Raw genomic sequence first — 17,004 nt, 5'->3', positions numbered from 1 at the left:
GAAAATCTGAATACATGTTGTACATCTAACCAAAATGTAAAGCAACATTGTACAAAACTAACTTAGAAAGATATCTAAATGCTTTCTCTGTTTTCCTTTATCAACAAGTGAACCAGCTGATTCTATATTTTGAAATTTACCATTTAAAAACATTCACACTAATAATAACTTTTCAAATGTGGAATGAGGTTCGAATTTCTTTCACATGTTCCAGAGTGGATAATTCTTAAAAATCTATGCTGATATACTTATTTATCTTGGCAGCTTTTATAAAGACATTCCTGTAATCCTTCAGAAACTGGAGTTTCAAAGACTTGACTTATTAGTCCTCCCTTTTTCTCCTCAGACATCCTCAAGGTTCAGGGAAAAGTAAAAGATACAAGTTTGGCAATGGCTGGAGTATACATTAATCAAACAAGAAATAGAAATGTTATATATTTTATTATATATTTTCAATTCAGAAACATACACAGTATTTACATATAATTGCATTTAAGTATTATTACACAGCATCAGTGTAGAAGGCAGTAAAAAATGTTGTTCTGATTTGCCCAAAATACAGTATATACATACAAGGAATTTTCATGTGAAACCCCCTTGTTAATGAGTTCTAAATAAAAAAAGAAATTGGATATTTGTGTACAAGTTACAACTGTTTCAGATGTTTCAAAATATTTATGTTCAACTTTACTCAAATGTATCTACTTGTCACTAGACATTAATAAAAAATACATATGTTATCTAAAAAATGTTGTTTTGGGGGGTTAATGACCATCACACTTAAAATAGCATATGGTATACGATGAGAATTATTAGAAAGTTCATTGAGGAAAAAACCAGCAAATTACTAGCCACATGGTTCAGAATTTAACCTAATTATATTTTGAATCCAATTTCTTTTTGTTAAAAAATGAGCCTACTGATTTATGAAGCCTTAGTTTGCTTTCAGTAAGTTTCCTTATCAACATAACATGATAATTTACAGATTGTTATTTATAATCTTTAAACATAACTTTTTAAATAATCTTTAAGCAAAACTTTGGAGGAGTACTCTTAAAATATTAAGTAATTAAAACTGTATTAAAAAACTATAGGAGGAAAATGTACCTTATGGCTTAATAAATGTAAACCACAGTAAAAATGTCAATATACTTCATGGAAAGAATACAGTGACTTAATAATACAGATAGATGAAGGAATGAATGTGTACTGTTTTGTGACGTGAGATATCTGATTGTCAATCAGTACACTGCCCAACAGGGTGAACAATAAGAATGAGGCAAGTTGAATCACCAATAGTACAATTCAAATTTTCTAAGTAAACTTGAAAATATCTTTCAACATTTATTTAACCATAAATGTAAATACCGAGCTGAAAATTAGTCTTAAACTCAGAATCTAGTTATTTTGCTGATGTGAAATAATGGTGGTAATCACATCTTATGAAATGATCTTCAAATGATGAGGACTATTTTGATTGTCATTAAAATGTGTTTAGGTGAAAGCAACATCTATTTTTTGTAACACAAAAAATTTTGTAAATGTTATTTATTATTTAATGAATTAAATGCCATGCATAATGCGAGAGCAATATTTTCTTACTTTATCATGTTATATTTTCAAAGGTTATAAAAATAATTTTTTCTGTAGATAAAAACCAAAACAGAATAATTTATATTACAAGTTATTAAAAATATAGCCAACTAACCTGATATCATTACTTTTTTGCCATATAACGTTGAGTCCTTAAGTTATCTAATCAATAAATTAAATCAGAAATCTTTGATCCACCAGTGTTTTGGCTGCCAAATTCTTCTGTCCTACTGTATTACGGATAAATCTAAAAATCTAGAAAATTAAGCAACAGAGGATGAGATATTTATAAAGACAATACATAAGTACATCATTAAAGTATTTAAATTAAATTAGCTAATACTTTCAACTACTTACTGAAATATTTGGGAAGGCAATTTTCTTCTAACTCTAAAAGCTATGGAAGTGTCACAGAGGCAGAATTTGTTCATAATTCTAGATCTCTAACAAGGACTGATAAATGACATCTTACTGACTTGTATATTTCCTTGGCACAGTGGAGAATATTTGGGTGATATTAATTAACAACATTTCAAGAAGCACTGAATTGCCATTTCTGGAAATCTCCATTTCAGAGACTTCATCCATGCAGTTACTTATTATCCATATAGGGAAGGACAAGTGAGCATTGTAGACTTTCCAGTTGTGAGCCGTGAGCTAGATCTTCAGTGTTTGCAGGATTATGAATGGAACTTTTCCTAAATTACTGCTCATTTTTGGTATGAGGAGCCTGGCAATTAAGTATCTTCCTCCAGATTTCATTCACTGCTCAAGCAGCTTATGTTCTCCACTAGAACCTAGCATTTCATTGACCATAAAGGCAGAGCACAGAATGTGATTCTATTCCTTCTTTTGGTAGGGTTAATCATATTCTAAACCTTTTCAAATTCCTACTGTAAGTGGATGTTGTTACTCTCTGCTGTGAAAGTAAATATCTACTTCCAATATATTTCTTTTAAAAGAAACCCAGAAAAAAATTTTACATTTACCTCTTGTTGTAGGTATGTAAGGAAGGCTGCTAAAATAAAATTTTGGCAAGCCAAATCCACAACACAAAAGAACAACAGCTCAAAAATAAGAAGGGTGGCTTCATTTCCATAATACAGCATACTGCTGAAAGAATAACTTTCATCTATTGAAAAACAATTTATAAGATATGTTAGAAATTAAAAAATAGAACAAATCTGTAATAAACTTGGATGCTAAAATTTAGATATTTAGAAACAGCATATTAGAAACTAGTACTACATACAATACTTTATAGCTTACACAAAAAATGAAAGTATTAAGACTTGCTAATTTAGATTAAAGAACTCATAAAAACTCATAAGAAGCAGTTTTAATAATAGGACCAAAGGTTGGTAATTGCTAGTAGTGTAAGTATGTAATCAATACCTTTCAAAGACCATTTAATGAATTTCCTTTTCTATTTCTTTAAATAGAAAGACTAAATTGATCCTAGAATGATTTCCTAAGATACAGTAAGTTTAAGAAAAACAAAAAAACAGCAAGGCATAGACTAGTACACAGTATTCTAGAATTTCTGTCTCAAATAGTCACTTAAGGTTTTGATTCAAGACCTCTTGACTCACTCAACGAGTAGGTTTTGTCCTTTCGGGAATGTAAACACCCTTTAAAAAAGATCTAACAAACACTATAGAACCATTCACCAGAGGGGGTAAAGGTACACATATACAAATTCTGCAAGCAATTTCTGGAAGGTCCAGAGAACCACTGATGTTGCCATGAATACCTAGTGAAGAACCCGTTTTGGAGACATCCATGTACTGGTAATTTTATGATCTGGGTGCTAAGTACAAGAATATATTCAGTTTGTGAAAATCACTAACCTGCCAGTTATACCCTTACAAAACAAACATTGATCTATGGATATTATACCATGTATAAAAGTTAGGAAAATAAAATTATCTTCCATGTTCTCCCTTGGTGATCTTCCATTAGTAGTGCTCCAGCAATGACATCATTGGACAGCAACTCCCCAGCTTATTGTAAGCTTTTACTTTTTCCTAAGATCTGGTCCCTTATATTTAATGCCATACTGGTCATGTCTTCCTAGATGTCCCAAAGGTATCTCAAGATACAATACAGTCAAAACTAAACTCATCATCTTGCCCTCAAAATCTGGTCCTCCATATGCATTCCCTGAATTAAGGAAAGGCATCATTAATGAACTACTTAGTCACACAAGTTGGATAGCTGGATAATTTTTATCTACTATTTCTTTTTTTCTTATGATCTGGGATTTCACTATGTTGCCCAGGCTGTCCTTGAATTCCCAATCCTGCTTCAGCCTCTTGAGTAGCTGGAATTATAGATACATACTGCACCCAGCTTTGTCTACTCTTTCTTTCCTACCTCTTTTTCCTTTAACATTTCTGGAAATCTTTTCTTCTTTGCCTCTATTTTTATTGCCTTATCTCATATTCTCCTCATCTCCTGATGAAGATGAAGATGGAGAAATGGAAGAAGGCAGGAGGAGAAAGGAAGATAGGAAGAGAAAGACCAAAGGCAGAGGAAGAAAGAAGAAAGAGGGAAGAACATACAAAGAAGAAGCCTATATTATTAGACACAGTAATAAGATCCCTTTCCTGGGTACCTATCCACACTATTTATTGTTCTTGATTCTTTATATATAAAAATCATATAAAAACTTTAGAAGTCAAACCTAATTTTATATATAGGGCGCTAAAATTCAGAAAGGTTAACCAATTTTCTCAAGTTTCTGAAGCTATGAAATGGTAGTCAGGGTTTGAATCCAAGACCAGAAGGTTTTGAAAGCTATATTCTTGATCCTTTGGCCTCATTCTCTTCATCTCACTGACTACCAGCATGTGCCACCATGACTAGGGAAAGCTACATTCTTAATGAACACTCTCTTTTACTCAACCTGTACCACACTGCCTGAGTAAGACATACAATTTATAAATCAAATCTGCTGAGCACACTTCAATGATACCCACATTCATCAGCAGTGGCTTCCAAAATGTTTTCATCATGCATTTTTATCATAATAAAATGCTGAGCATATACTCTCATAATAGAAAAAATGTATTAATCACTCTTCATATTACAATTTTTAAGAAATTTGTATTTTTGAAACAATGGTCTACATGATAAAAAGAAACTCCCTCACATGTCAGACAAAGCCTCTGACAAACGCTGTTCAGATATGATCTCTGCCCCCTTTCAAGCACTCTCATACTGTGCCCCACTTCATGCCAGATTACATAAAGTCTGTAAGCACAGATTACACTTTGCACATTTTTTTTTTTTTTTGACAGTACTAGAGATTGAACTCAGGGCCTTGTGCTCTAACACTTGAGCCACTTCTCCAGTCCTAAAGACTTTGAAAAGCCTTTTCCCTTTCTCCTATATAACCCTCTTATTTGACAAATAGCTACTTATTTTTTAAGACCTATTCAAACTGGTCCATGTTGCCTTTTCTGGCTGAATTCATCCTATCTGGCTAGATTTTTGTTGTCCTTCTTGTCCCTGGAAAAACCTGTGCCTGCAGACTTCTATCCCAGCACACTCTATTTGCTCATAGGCAGGCCCAGCTTCCAACCTACTAAACAAAAGACAGGAAAGGGAACCACTGGTCTGTGTCTCTCAAGACTGCCACAACATTTGCCATGTAGCATAGCACACATGGATACATAATTCTAGGTCACGACACTGTTACACCATTTTTATTGTTATGAACCCATAAAACAGGTTATCAGTCACACTAGAACCGACATATATAATTTTGATGATTAAAAAAATCAGGTTAATCCACTATCCTTGTCACAAATACCAATAATTTTGAAGAAATTGGGCAAAATAAAAAATTAAGATACTAAAGATTAATTATAAATATTATTTTTCTTTAAATATTTCTCTTCTGGATAAACATTCTAATAAAAACTGAATTTTATGTTGTTTTACTGTCTCTTTGAGGTATTCTGTTGATTCTGAAGCTCAGTTTCATGCAGAATCTTTCATATATTTATTTCCTACTACAAGACATATAAAATGGGACACAGAAAACTACTATAGTTCCACGAAATTAAGTTCATTATGTTTCCTTTGTTTTTATATAAAATTATAAAAATCATAGGAAAAATAACTATAAGTACCTCCCCCCTTCAAACTTTGAAAACAATGTTCAAGATTAACAAAAGTATTTGAAAGATACCATTGTAAAAGATGCTCTTTTCCATTGGTTCCATGAATTCCATTCCAAGAATTCTTTCAAGAAGCAATTTATCTTTTATAAAGTAATCCATTTCTTTATGAACCTAAAATGAAAAGAGTCATGAAAAAAAAATAGTGAAACATGTGCTTTCCAACTGGTGCAAAATCAGAAATAGGAACAATAAAGTATGCAAGGAAAATGAATTTACTACACTAGGATTTATAACAAAATTCACTTAATGAATGATTTAAATTTTAAATGCCTTTAGTAGTATTTACAGATAGATATGCTGAAAACCAATTTATAACACGCCTGTCAGGAATATAATCATAGCATAGCACAAGGCCTTCAATAATGGGCAATACACAAAATTTTAGTAACCTGCTAACAAACACTTCACACATATTTTAAGAGAATCATCATTTGCTGCTGATAGACATGTAAAATCTCAACCTAACTTTGTGCTTAAACCCTGTTGATGGCTGCAAGGATGTTTTTTAAAAATAGCATTCCTGAGTATTAAACGTCACCAAAAAAAAAAAAAAAAAAAGAGGGAGGCACACTGACTTGGTTGACTACTGACATAATTGACATTCCTACTTAACTTTTTAAAAAAAATTTGATCCTAGCTTAAGTAAAAATGTCGACATACATACATGATCGATGAAAGAACCAAGAAACTTATTCATCATATGATATGCTTTTATACTTTGCTCAAAAGTACTTGCTGATGAGCTCAATAGTCTGGCAGGGCCATTTTTCTAATACAAAAAGAGAAATGAACAAACACATGTCTTATGTTCTTGGCATTTAATAACATTAAATATCAGCAAAATATATATGAACTGTATTTTATACAAACCCTTGTTAGTGTCTCATGAATTCTGTCATAGTGTAGTCTCATCTGGCTAGAAACTGCAATCTGGAAAGTTTGACCATCTGTGTTGGGTACTAAACCTCTTTGGCTACACAAATTTTCCTGAAAAATTAAATGAGTTAAGTTGAGATCAAAATTATTTTAAAAAGTCTATCTCAAGAAGAAAATACATTTTTCTTTTACTTGGTATCACACATCACAAGATTCAGAAACTTAATGAAATTTACTGAAACTATATTTGAGACAGAGATCCTAACATTATCCAAGGGTCCAATTCCTCTCCAGATTTCATCAATTTCTACTTTATTCAAATTCATACTCCCCTGCCAGTATTTATATCATCTCCTCGACTCTGCTCTACTTATACAAATCAAACTATCGTCACTATATATTGATATTCTTAGCTTTCTTTATGATTAACCTTACTGCTTTCAATGTATGCTAAAATGTCTAGTCATAAAATTAACTAATTTAATCATTGTAAATGGTCTTTTTTGTTTTCTAAACTCTTTTTAAATAATTAATTCTAACAAAGAAAAGGTAGTGATACATGACTGAACAGTGAATGTTATGGACTCAATATCTACTTTAGGTCTCCTTGACTTACACTGATAGCCACAAACACGTGCCATTTTTCCCTACCCCATCACCTAAATGTCAATAATGCTTAATGGCTCCTTCTGCTCAAATTTTGTACCTCCATAATCCCTGTTCATCTACTTTCAGAACTTAATATTCTCCGTCTTTGCCTAAACCTAATCTGCAAACACAATACAGCACTTATTTCCTATAGAATTAAGGGAAAAATACAGGTAATGAAGTTCTCTATTTTAAGTATTTTTTTTTCTTGATTAAAATAGTTCATGCCATTGTGGAGAATTTGTAAAATACAGAAAGGTAGGAAAATGAAAAACAAAAGAAAACAAACCCAAAAAAAGCGTGTAATATCAACACCCAGAGCTACAGATAGTTTAAGGTATTTCATTTCTAGCCCTTTCCCTAAAGAATATACATATGGCTAGCATAAAAGAAATCACACTGATTTCTTTTTAACCTAATATCATATCCTGAGCAACTCTGCCTGTCATTATATACTCTATAAGACAAGATTATAACATCTACTAAAGATTTCATTATAAAGGCAAATGAATTTATTTAATATTCTCTAATTATTATAAATTTTCCCCTTATAAATCACTCCTGTGATGAACATCCTAAATTTATTTATTTACTTTTTAATTTAATTTTTATTATCATATTATTGTTGTACTATGGGTACATTGTGACATTTACAAAAGTACTTACAATATCTTAATTAAATTAGTCCCCTCCATTACTTTCTTTTGTCTCCCCAAGATCCTAAATTTAATTATGTTTATATTACTAATATTTCCTTAAGTTAAATTCATAAAATTAGTAAAAATCAGGAATCCTAAGAAGCTCCTGATATATATTGCTCAAATGTAAAAATCTACCCGAGAGCAATTGTTTGGTGGGTACACATTTCACTGTGTCCTTGACACTATTAAGTATTAGGTTTCTTTTTTTTTAAGCTGCCTAATTTGAAAAGGGGAAGACCATTGTTTTTATATTCAGCTTGTTGATTACGAATTAAAGGGGTGGTTTTTTTTGAGGCTCATCGGTTTCTTCAATTTCAGTTTATTTCTTGGAATCATTTGGTCACTTTTCCACTGAAGTTTTAATTTAGTGGGGTTTTTAAAATTGGTTTAACTTTCAATGTGGTTATCAATATCTGTCATATTTTACTCTAATATGCTGGTTTTGATTGATATATGTACTATATAAATAAAATGAAATTAAGTAATTCCATTCTTGACACTTTCTATGCTTTATGATTTTATCATCATTCCCCAATCTAAAATTTCTAGTTTCATCTTTTAATATGTAACCTTTCAATCCAGGGTAATTAAAATAGTTAACCAAATGATCAAGTTCAGTATATTAAATTAATTCTCTGAGATGTTATTATCATATATTAAGTTCTTACAGGTATGGCCTTTAGTCACTAAATTCTCTTGGTTTTCTTTTTAAGTATATCTTGTTCTTTTAAATTTTTTATGATGGACATTCTCAAATGCACATAAAAGAATGGTAAACTATTCATCACACAGCTTCAATTATGAACAATTATGAACATTTAACCAATTTTTGCTTAATTAATCCTCTAAACTTTATTCTTTCTTAGAGTATTTTACTATCTATTTATTTTTTTGAGAAAGAAAAATACAGTGAGCCCAGATTGGCTTCCAACTGGTGATCCTCCTGCCTCAGCCTCCTGAGTGCTGAGATTACAGGTGTGCACGGATGCCCAGTTTTAAGAGTATTTTAACACAGACTCCAGGGCTGGCAGAGTGGCTCAAGTGGTACAGCACCTGCCTAGCAAGTATGAGGCCCTGAGTTCAAACCCCAGTACTGCCAAACAAAACAAAATAAAACAAGACATTTCATCTGTAAATATCTAATAAGGACTTTAAAAAAATAATTACCATGCCATTTTCATACCTAATAAGATTAATTATTATTCAAAATAAGTCAACATTGCATCTATTACATTTTTCAGATTTATCTTCCAAAGATTTTTGTTGGTTTGTCTAAATCAGAATTTTCTTAAACTTCTTTTACTATATAATAGCTCTTCTACCACTACCATCATCCCTCCTTTTCTTTTCATGCCATTGGTTGGTTTGGAGACATTGAATCATTAATCCTATAAGGCATCCTATATTTGGAGTCTAGCTAAATACTTCCGACAGTGCTGTTTAATTTATCCTGCTATCCCTTGTATTTCCTGTAATTGCTCAATTTTCTTAGGCAATACTTCACAGATGATGTGATGATCAGGAAGCAGATCATGTCATTTTTTCAAGAGTCAGTACATACAGATGATATTAACCCAATCCCTCATTACTAGTTCCTCACCAACACTTGCTTTTTTTTTTTTTATATGTACATACAATGTTTGGGTCATTTCTCCCCCCTTTCCTCTGCCCTCTCCCTTCCCCCCTCACTCCCTTCCTTACCCACCCCCCTTACCCCTTGCTACCCGGCACAAACTATTTTGCCCTTACCTTTAATTTTGTTGTAGAGAGAGTATAAGCAATAATAGGAAGGACCAAGGGTTTTTGCTGGTTGAGATAAGGATAGCTATACAGGGAGTTGACTCGCATTGATTTCCTGTACACGTGTATTACCTTCTAAGTTAATTCTTCTTGAACTAACCTTTTCTCTAGCTCCTGGTCCCCTTCTCCTATCGGCCTCTGTCACTTTAAAGTATCTGCTTTAGTTTCTCTGCGTTGAGGGCAACAAATGCTATCTAGTTTTTTGGGTGTCTTACCTATCCTCACCCCTCCCTTGTGTGCTCTTGCTTTATCATGTGATCGAAGTCCAGTCCCCTTGTTGTGTTTGCCCTTGATCTAATGTCTGCCTATGAGGGAGAACATACGATTTTTGGTCTTTTGGGTCAGGCTAACCTCACTCATGCACTAATGACTGCAGCCTGCATTCATTAATCCATTAGTCACTACAAAGAGGTGATTTTTCTAAGTTAGAATTCCTTCCACTTTCTTTTATAAGGAAGAAGTTTCATCTGTTATCTGGTTACTCTGAAATGTGGTTTATATAGGAACTATAGGATAAAATTAGAATCTTACCTTTTACCAATATTCAGGGCAGTAAGTTGGTACCCTGGCAACTTTCAAAAGTGATTAACGAGGATTTTCTTTTAAAAATTTTGTAATTCCTGGATTAAAGCCCATCTTTCAATTTAAAAACAAAAAGAGGTAACATTCATACCGCTTCTCTTTTAAGATTCGTGTTCATTTCTTCCATGTTAGTATCTGCATGCCCATGTACTGATCTACCATGAATGTAATATCCAAAACATCGGTGGGATAACAGAAAGACTGATATCTACAAAAAGAGAAGAAAAAGGAGCAATTAGTAACTCCTCTGCAAAATAATAAAAAGCTTTTCTTCAAATTGCTATCTTTCTCCCAAACTAATGAGGACTGAATTCTTGGGAAATACATGAAAAGCATAAGGCAATAAAGGATAAGGTTATTTTTAAAAAGTAGATTGAAAGGTTGGTTGAAGGTTTTTTCCAAGAAAGGAAGAAATTTCGATATATTAAAAATTATCAGGGACCATGAGATGAACACCAATTTAGCAGAACAAGAGAGCTATAATAATTACTACAAATAAACAAAAGCCTAAGGCAGTGAGTACTGTACCTCATTATAACTATCTTTGGAATGAACAGCCAGTGGAACATTAGACTAAAAATCCAATCATACCAAATCACTTTTAAAGCCTCCCTTAATGTACTCATGACCTTCAAAAAGGGAAAAATAACAGTTGCAAGATAAAGTCAGAAAATACTTACATTACTCATAGAGCATAAATCAACGAACTGCTGAATTTTATCCTCTATGAATCTCTCATAAAAGGCAGCAAAGAACACAATCTGAAACATTAAGCCAAGACCATGCTGATTAGCTTTCAGGATTTCAATTTTCTTTTATAGCCACGCTATAGTATTTTAAGAAAAAAGAAGTTCCAACCAAGAACATGGTGGCTTCAAATGGTTCCTATGGGATAAAATCCTTTTTGCCATTTCTGACTCTACCAGCATAGGAGGATTTTGGAATTTTGTTAACAGTCACTGAGTCAGCCCATTTTGAATCTTAAAAACTTTTCTGTGTCATTAAAACAAGATAAGACAAACATGGGGGAAGACAAAGTCTTCTACTAAATCCTGTGTGAGTGGCCAATTTTATGTCTAGTTTCACAGTTTTGCTCATCCCCTAAATTCCAAAAGCCATAAGAAAACTTTCTGGTTTTCAAATTAATCTCCCCTAACAGAACAGCACAAAAAAGCTTATGTCCATATTCTATTTTGACTATCAACAATGTGTTAAATATTCAATGGAATGCTTTTATGTATTTTCTTATATTTAATAATAATACTAGTAAGGAAATTTTATAAGTAAAAAAAAATTCACATTGTTGACCTTTTTAGTTGTGTTCCACAGAAAGATAATATTACTTAACCATCCTATTTAAACTTGTCCCCACTGTCTCCCTTAACCCCCTAAGCTCCGCTCCACTCCCCTCCCCTCTGTTTACTGCATTTTATGCTCCTGCCAATCTCTTTGTAGTACTTTTGGTACTATGTAACTAGTTCTTGCTATAGCATATCCCTGAGCTCAGCACAGCTCTCAGTACATAAAATGTATCAACTATGGAAGTGAATACACAAGTGAATTACAGCAGCTGATTATTGAGGATACTTTCCTAAACACTTTCTATTTCAACCCCCTTTGAAGAACATGAAAAGCACTAACATTCAAAGTTTAAAAATTAAAGGATATAATACTGTTTAAAACCTGAAGAGACTAGATTTATGGAATGAAAGAAATGAACAATATACAAAGCCTGAGTGATTATTATAACCCAGTAGAGGTTAGACAAATTTGTGAAACTGTAACAGGTTATTAAAAGAACTCCCAAGGATACATGAGGAATAAACACTGATAATCTTAGAATATTGCTATAGGGAAAAATACTTTCCTGTTAGTCTAAGAGCAAAGTTAGAAGCAAAGAACAAAGTTAGATATTGGCATCCAGTTTGTAGATGCCAACCCAACAATCCTTTCCTCTTTCCCCTTAGTAATAGATCTGTCCTTTGAGCAGGGCACACACTGCTGCCCAGCTGAAAAAAGCCAGTGCATCTAAGTGTGGTCATGTGACTAAGTTCTAGCCAAGGAAGTGTCGAATGGCACTTCTGAAAGACTCTTAAAGAGGGCACAGTGAGCTTGTCTCTCTTGATTCCCTCCTGCAACTCCACCAGCTGTTATGGATCACAAGATCCCATGTGGCAGAGCAGAACAGGCCTCTGGATCCCGACCGCAGCACTGAGTCATCACTTCAGCCCTGCAACTGCTGACCCCTGCTCTTCTTTTCATGGGAAAGTTCTCTTTTACTTCAGTCATGCCCATTTTGATTTGTTTTGTTACATTAAATCAAATATGAGAAGCTTTAGATGGCACTCCTTTAAATTCTGTACAATCAGATGAATCTGTGATATATTCACAAAACAAACAGGTATATGCACAAAATAATTTCTTACTATTATATTGATGATAAACATCAAACCTCATATTCTTGATCCCATCTTATTTCAAATTCTAATTTGTTTGTCTTCCTTTTTTGATTGTTACTCAATAGATCTATCCCTGTAGCTTTAAGTTTAAACAAATCTTACTACCAACTTACAACAAAGTTCAAAAGTCAATTCTCAGGTTGGGATGTAGCTCAGTGGTACAGTGTCTAGCATGCACAAGGCCCTGGGTTCCATTCCTAGCATGGCCAAAAGATAAGGAAAATAAGCCTAGAAAAGAACCTCTGTTAGAGCCACAGAACCCTGAAGCTGACAGGATTTGTTTTTAGTACCCCACTCCAAGAACTATTAGCAGTTAAGAGTAAGATTTAATGATAATAAGCCATGTTTCAAAAGAACAGAAAATACTTAGGGTAGCACAGCTATCCCTTTAGTTATATATAAATTAGACAAGGGGTCTGTCCTATGACTAGAAAGCTGCAGAGCCCACTATTGAAAGAATGTGAACTCTGAAATCAAGTGCCTGGGTTCAAATTCTGTTTCTCCTAACTACTAGTTAAATGACTTTAAGAAACAAGCTTCCTCAACTGTAAAATGAGGATGCTACTAAAACCTATCTCTGACAGCTAGTGTAAAAATTAAATCATGTGTGTAAAGCAGCTAACTGATTAACACAGCACAATGAGAGAAGTAGCTGTTATTGTTTCTGTCACCTTCTTTCTGCTATAGAAATCAGAATATGGTCAATAGTTGAGTGCAATCAATATGCAAGGAGAGTTTTAGAGGGGTAATGTTACATAAAAGTCTAATCTCTTGTTACCTGTATAATTCCAATGACCAGCCAAAGAGCAGTGGATACTGCATATCTCAAAATGCGGCTATAAGGAGCTATGTAGTCTGATGGGTCTCTAGAAAGACTAGAGGATGAATCCATCAATGCTAAGTTCTTGAATCCTACCACCTAGAGTAAAAAAGAAAAAGATTAAATAATTTGAATAAACATGGATAAAGAAAACCTTCTGACTAAAAATGGAATACTGTACTCCTTACTTTGAAACAATGAAAATATAAAAGTTTGTAGATAAAAATAATTATTACCCAGTATTTTAAGTACAAAGCATTTATTACAAATACTCAGTTGGATTTTCTTCTTGACATGACTAAGGGCCAAATGTACCTCATTGTCTTATACACCAACAAAATAAAAATTTTTGCTAAAAGAATAAAACTTCTTCAGTAAACTACCAATGAGTTAAACTAACAACTAGCAGTTCATGAGTATTTAACATAAGCTAGGCACTATACTAAATACTTTTTGTAATTGAAAAAAATATATTCCAAAATGATTTCTGAAGACTGTACCTTCTTGGGTGAAAAGAAGCCATAGTTAAGTAAGTTTGGTCTGTACATTACATTCACTGTCATACCTTCCAAGTCTGTAGAATGAAGGCTTCAAGAAGTTTTACTGTGAGGTTTTTACATGATTTTATTGAATCTAGTGTTTTAGAAACTTAGTTGTAAAACTTCTTTATGTAACACCTTTTAAATTTTTAAAAACACTACTTTCTATAAAGAACGATATGTTAGCTTGCTTAGCCATCCACCACATGTTTATTATACATGAATTAACATATCACATTGTACACTATAAATACATACAATTTCCACTTGACAATTAAAAACCCAAAGTACTACTTCAACTGAAGTTTTGAAGTATTGTAAATATTATTTAAAATGCTAGGGATATACACATTCTTCTACTAGTTTTAAAAATAGGAGTAAAAAAAAAAAGAAAAAAGGAAAGACAAAGAAAGGCAGAGTAAAAATTAGTAATTAATACCCAAGTTTATTAAGGCACATAATTCCTTAACCTGACTCACTTAGAAATTTTTTTTTCCATGTTTGAGTCTAATATCCAGAACTGAGTAAGTATTCCAGTGAGATCCATGAGATAACTACAAATATATGATTAAGTGTGCTGTATATTGTTCAGCTGTAGCTCCGCTTTCAGCACAATACATAGTACAAGTAGGTGTTCATTAATAATTTGTTCAAAAAGATCAACCTTACTGTAGTGGTTCTAATGTAGGGGTGAGAATATAGATCATGGGGAAAGAGTATAGATACCTAAGTTTGCCTCAAAGCTACTAAATCAAATATAATCTCTAAGGGTGAGGAGCATAAATATTTTACATAAGTTACTCCAGGGGATTCTGATATGAATCAGTGGTTTAAAGCTACTCTTTAAACCTAGAGTAGTCAAATTCATGGAGATAGAAAGCAGAATGATGGTAGTCAGTGGCTGGGGAAGGAATAGGTATAGAATTACTTAATGGGTATGGAGTTTGAGTTTTGTAAGATTTCTAGAGATGGATGGTGGTGAGAGTTTTGCACATTGTTGGTAAATTTATGCAACTGATGTAAATTTTATAAGTATTTCACTACATTTACTTTTAGTTTTTTTGTTTTGTTTATTTTATGAGGAGAAAAGGGGAAAAGAGAGGGCACACAATTTTCTAAAAGCATTCCTCTTCCATGTTTTGATAACAATACTTTAACCTGTAGAAAACTGTTCGGTTGTCATGGAAACTTAGTTGGAATTACATTAACATTTATGAAGTACTAAGAAGTTGCATTTAATTACATCAACCAGTTTATACCTCCAGAAAGAAGAGGACAGTGAGTACTTGAAAAAGTGGATTGATTTTTCTCACAGTCTGAATCTCATTCCATTCATTTGCTACAAAATATGTTCTCCATATGCTTACAGGAACAGTGGCACTCCGTACACCACCCTCACCTTTTGGAGAGATAAAATGGATAAAAGTCTTTCACTTGTGCTCTACAAGGGTAGCAAAAGGATTCTGGTACAGATGTTTATTTCAATTACCTTCAACAGCTTTAAGAACTTTTCCTTTAGGTCGCTCCCAGTCAATAAAGAATATGTCTATGGTAATCTGGGATATGAGCTTATGCAAAAATTGCAGGGCCTGAAATGACATATAATAAAACACCTGAAAAGTAGCAGCATTAATCTTGTCTGTGAAACCAATATTGATGCTTTAAGAAAGATGCTGTAATCACAGGAGCACGAAAGTTTTACAAATGAGTTCACATGCAATTATTATACCACTAGTGGGGTCACTAGATGCTCATTATATCAATTGGAATCACCCAATCCACAGAATTGTCATGCACCTAATAATTCACCTTCCCTTTTTCTTTCTTTCATTAAAATAAGAACATGAAAAAAGAAGACATCCTTCTTCCTCTTTCCCCCAGAGGGGCCGTGCATATTTGACTCTCCTTTCTAAGGTTTTGTAGATTGTCTGACTTCTTTAAAAGTAAAGACATTTTTAAGTGTAGTTTGCTAACCTAATTAACTATCTCTGGTACTGAGATTTATAATTTTAAAAAATGTGTGGTTGAAACACATCTTTCTCATTTATAGGAGCAATATGTTTAAATTGAGGCATGCTTCCTAATAGATACATTATTGACCAAAGGATAAAAATTTAAGTATGAGATGATAACTCTCCTCAAGGAGCTCCTACGGGAAAAGCAGAGACTAACCATCACAATACAATGGGTGAGACTTTTCAAAGAGGCAAGGAAAGAGCATCATCTATATGGACAGACAGCTGGGGAGGAGATGTCATGGGAAGAACAGGATGAAAGGAATATGGACATAGAGAAAACAATTCCTAAGATTTCAGAACTTTACACAGTGTTACCCTTGATTAACAAAGGGATAAAATTCATGTCAGAAGGCATTTTTGTCCCATTGTGAATGCATCATTAGACTTCAAAGAAGTTATGCACTGAAACAGCATGTTATCAAATTAGCAACAACTCATGATGTTTTCTTAGAGAAAAATTGTCTACAGGCAAATTTTTGAATGATTTATTATAAAAAAAGGCATATTTCCTGTGTAATATAAAATGCTTTCTTTTGATCTCAAAGTCAGTTTTATAGCAAAGATTTTGAAAGCATCTTAATTTTAAAGACATATTAATTTATTAGCAGACTTTGATGTTTGGTAACCTGTCCTTGAAACTTACCTTCAGAGCAAAAGCACATCCCACATAAGTAACAAAACGTTCTTCTTGATCTGGCATTGGTAACAAAACAGAGACAGATGTTTGTGCCTACGATAAAAAGCATTTGGTAAATAAAATCACATGAAGTTTTTACTA

The 17,004-nt window shown here is 33.0% G+C and overlaps 1 protein-coding gene across 1 annotated transcript in view; it reads right to left on the bottom strand.

The window, feature by feature from the left end:
- Nucleotides 1-422: 422 nt before the first annotated feature.
- The window catches only part of Tmem67 (transmembrane protein 67), a 49,051-nt gene continuing 32,469 nt past the window's right edge, over nucleotides 423-17,004 (bottom strand). The window contains exons 18-28 of the mRNA XM_074068841.1: nucleotides 16,870-16,956; nucleotides 15,698-15,797; nucleotides 15,468-15,607; nucleotides 13,628-13,768; nucleotides 11,071-11,151; nucleotides 10,482-10,598; nucleotides 6,654-6,770; nucleotides 6,448-6,552; nucleotides 5,792-5,894; nucleotides 2,583-2,725; nucleotides 423-1,848 (exon numbers count right to left, since the gene is read on the bottom strand). Of these exons, the coding sequence (XP_073924942.1) occupies nucleotides 1,768-1,848; nucleotides 2,583-2,725; nucleotides 5,792-5,894; nucleotides 6,448-6,552; nucleotides 6,654-6,770; nucleotides 10,482-10,598; nucleotides 11,071-11,151; nucleotides 13,628-13,768; nucleotides 15,468-15,607; nucleotides 15,698-15,797; nucleotides 16,870-16,956 (1,215 nt within the window). The 3' untranslated portion in view covers nucleotides 423-1,767. The remainder of the gene's footprint in view (nucleotides 1,849-2,582; nucleotides 2,726-5,791; nucleotides 5,895-6,447; nucleotides 6,553-6,653; nucleotides 6,771-10,481; nucleotides 10,599-11,070; nucleotides 11,152-13,627; nucleotides 13,769-15,467; nucleotides 15,608-15,697; nucleotides 15,798-16,869; nucleotides 16,957-17,004) is intronic.

Source organism: Castor canadensis, chromosome 3 (genome assembly GCF_047511655.1).
Source record: "Castor canadensis chromosome 3, mCasCan1.hap1v2, whole genome shotgun sequence".
NCBI lineage: Eukaryota > Metazoa > Chordata > Mammalia > Rodentia > Castoridae > Castor > Castor canadensis.
This window is presented reverse-complemented; position numbering and strand designations above follow the sequence as displayed.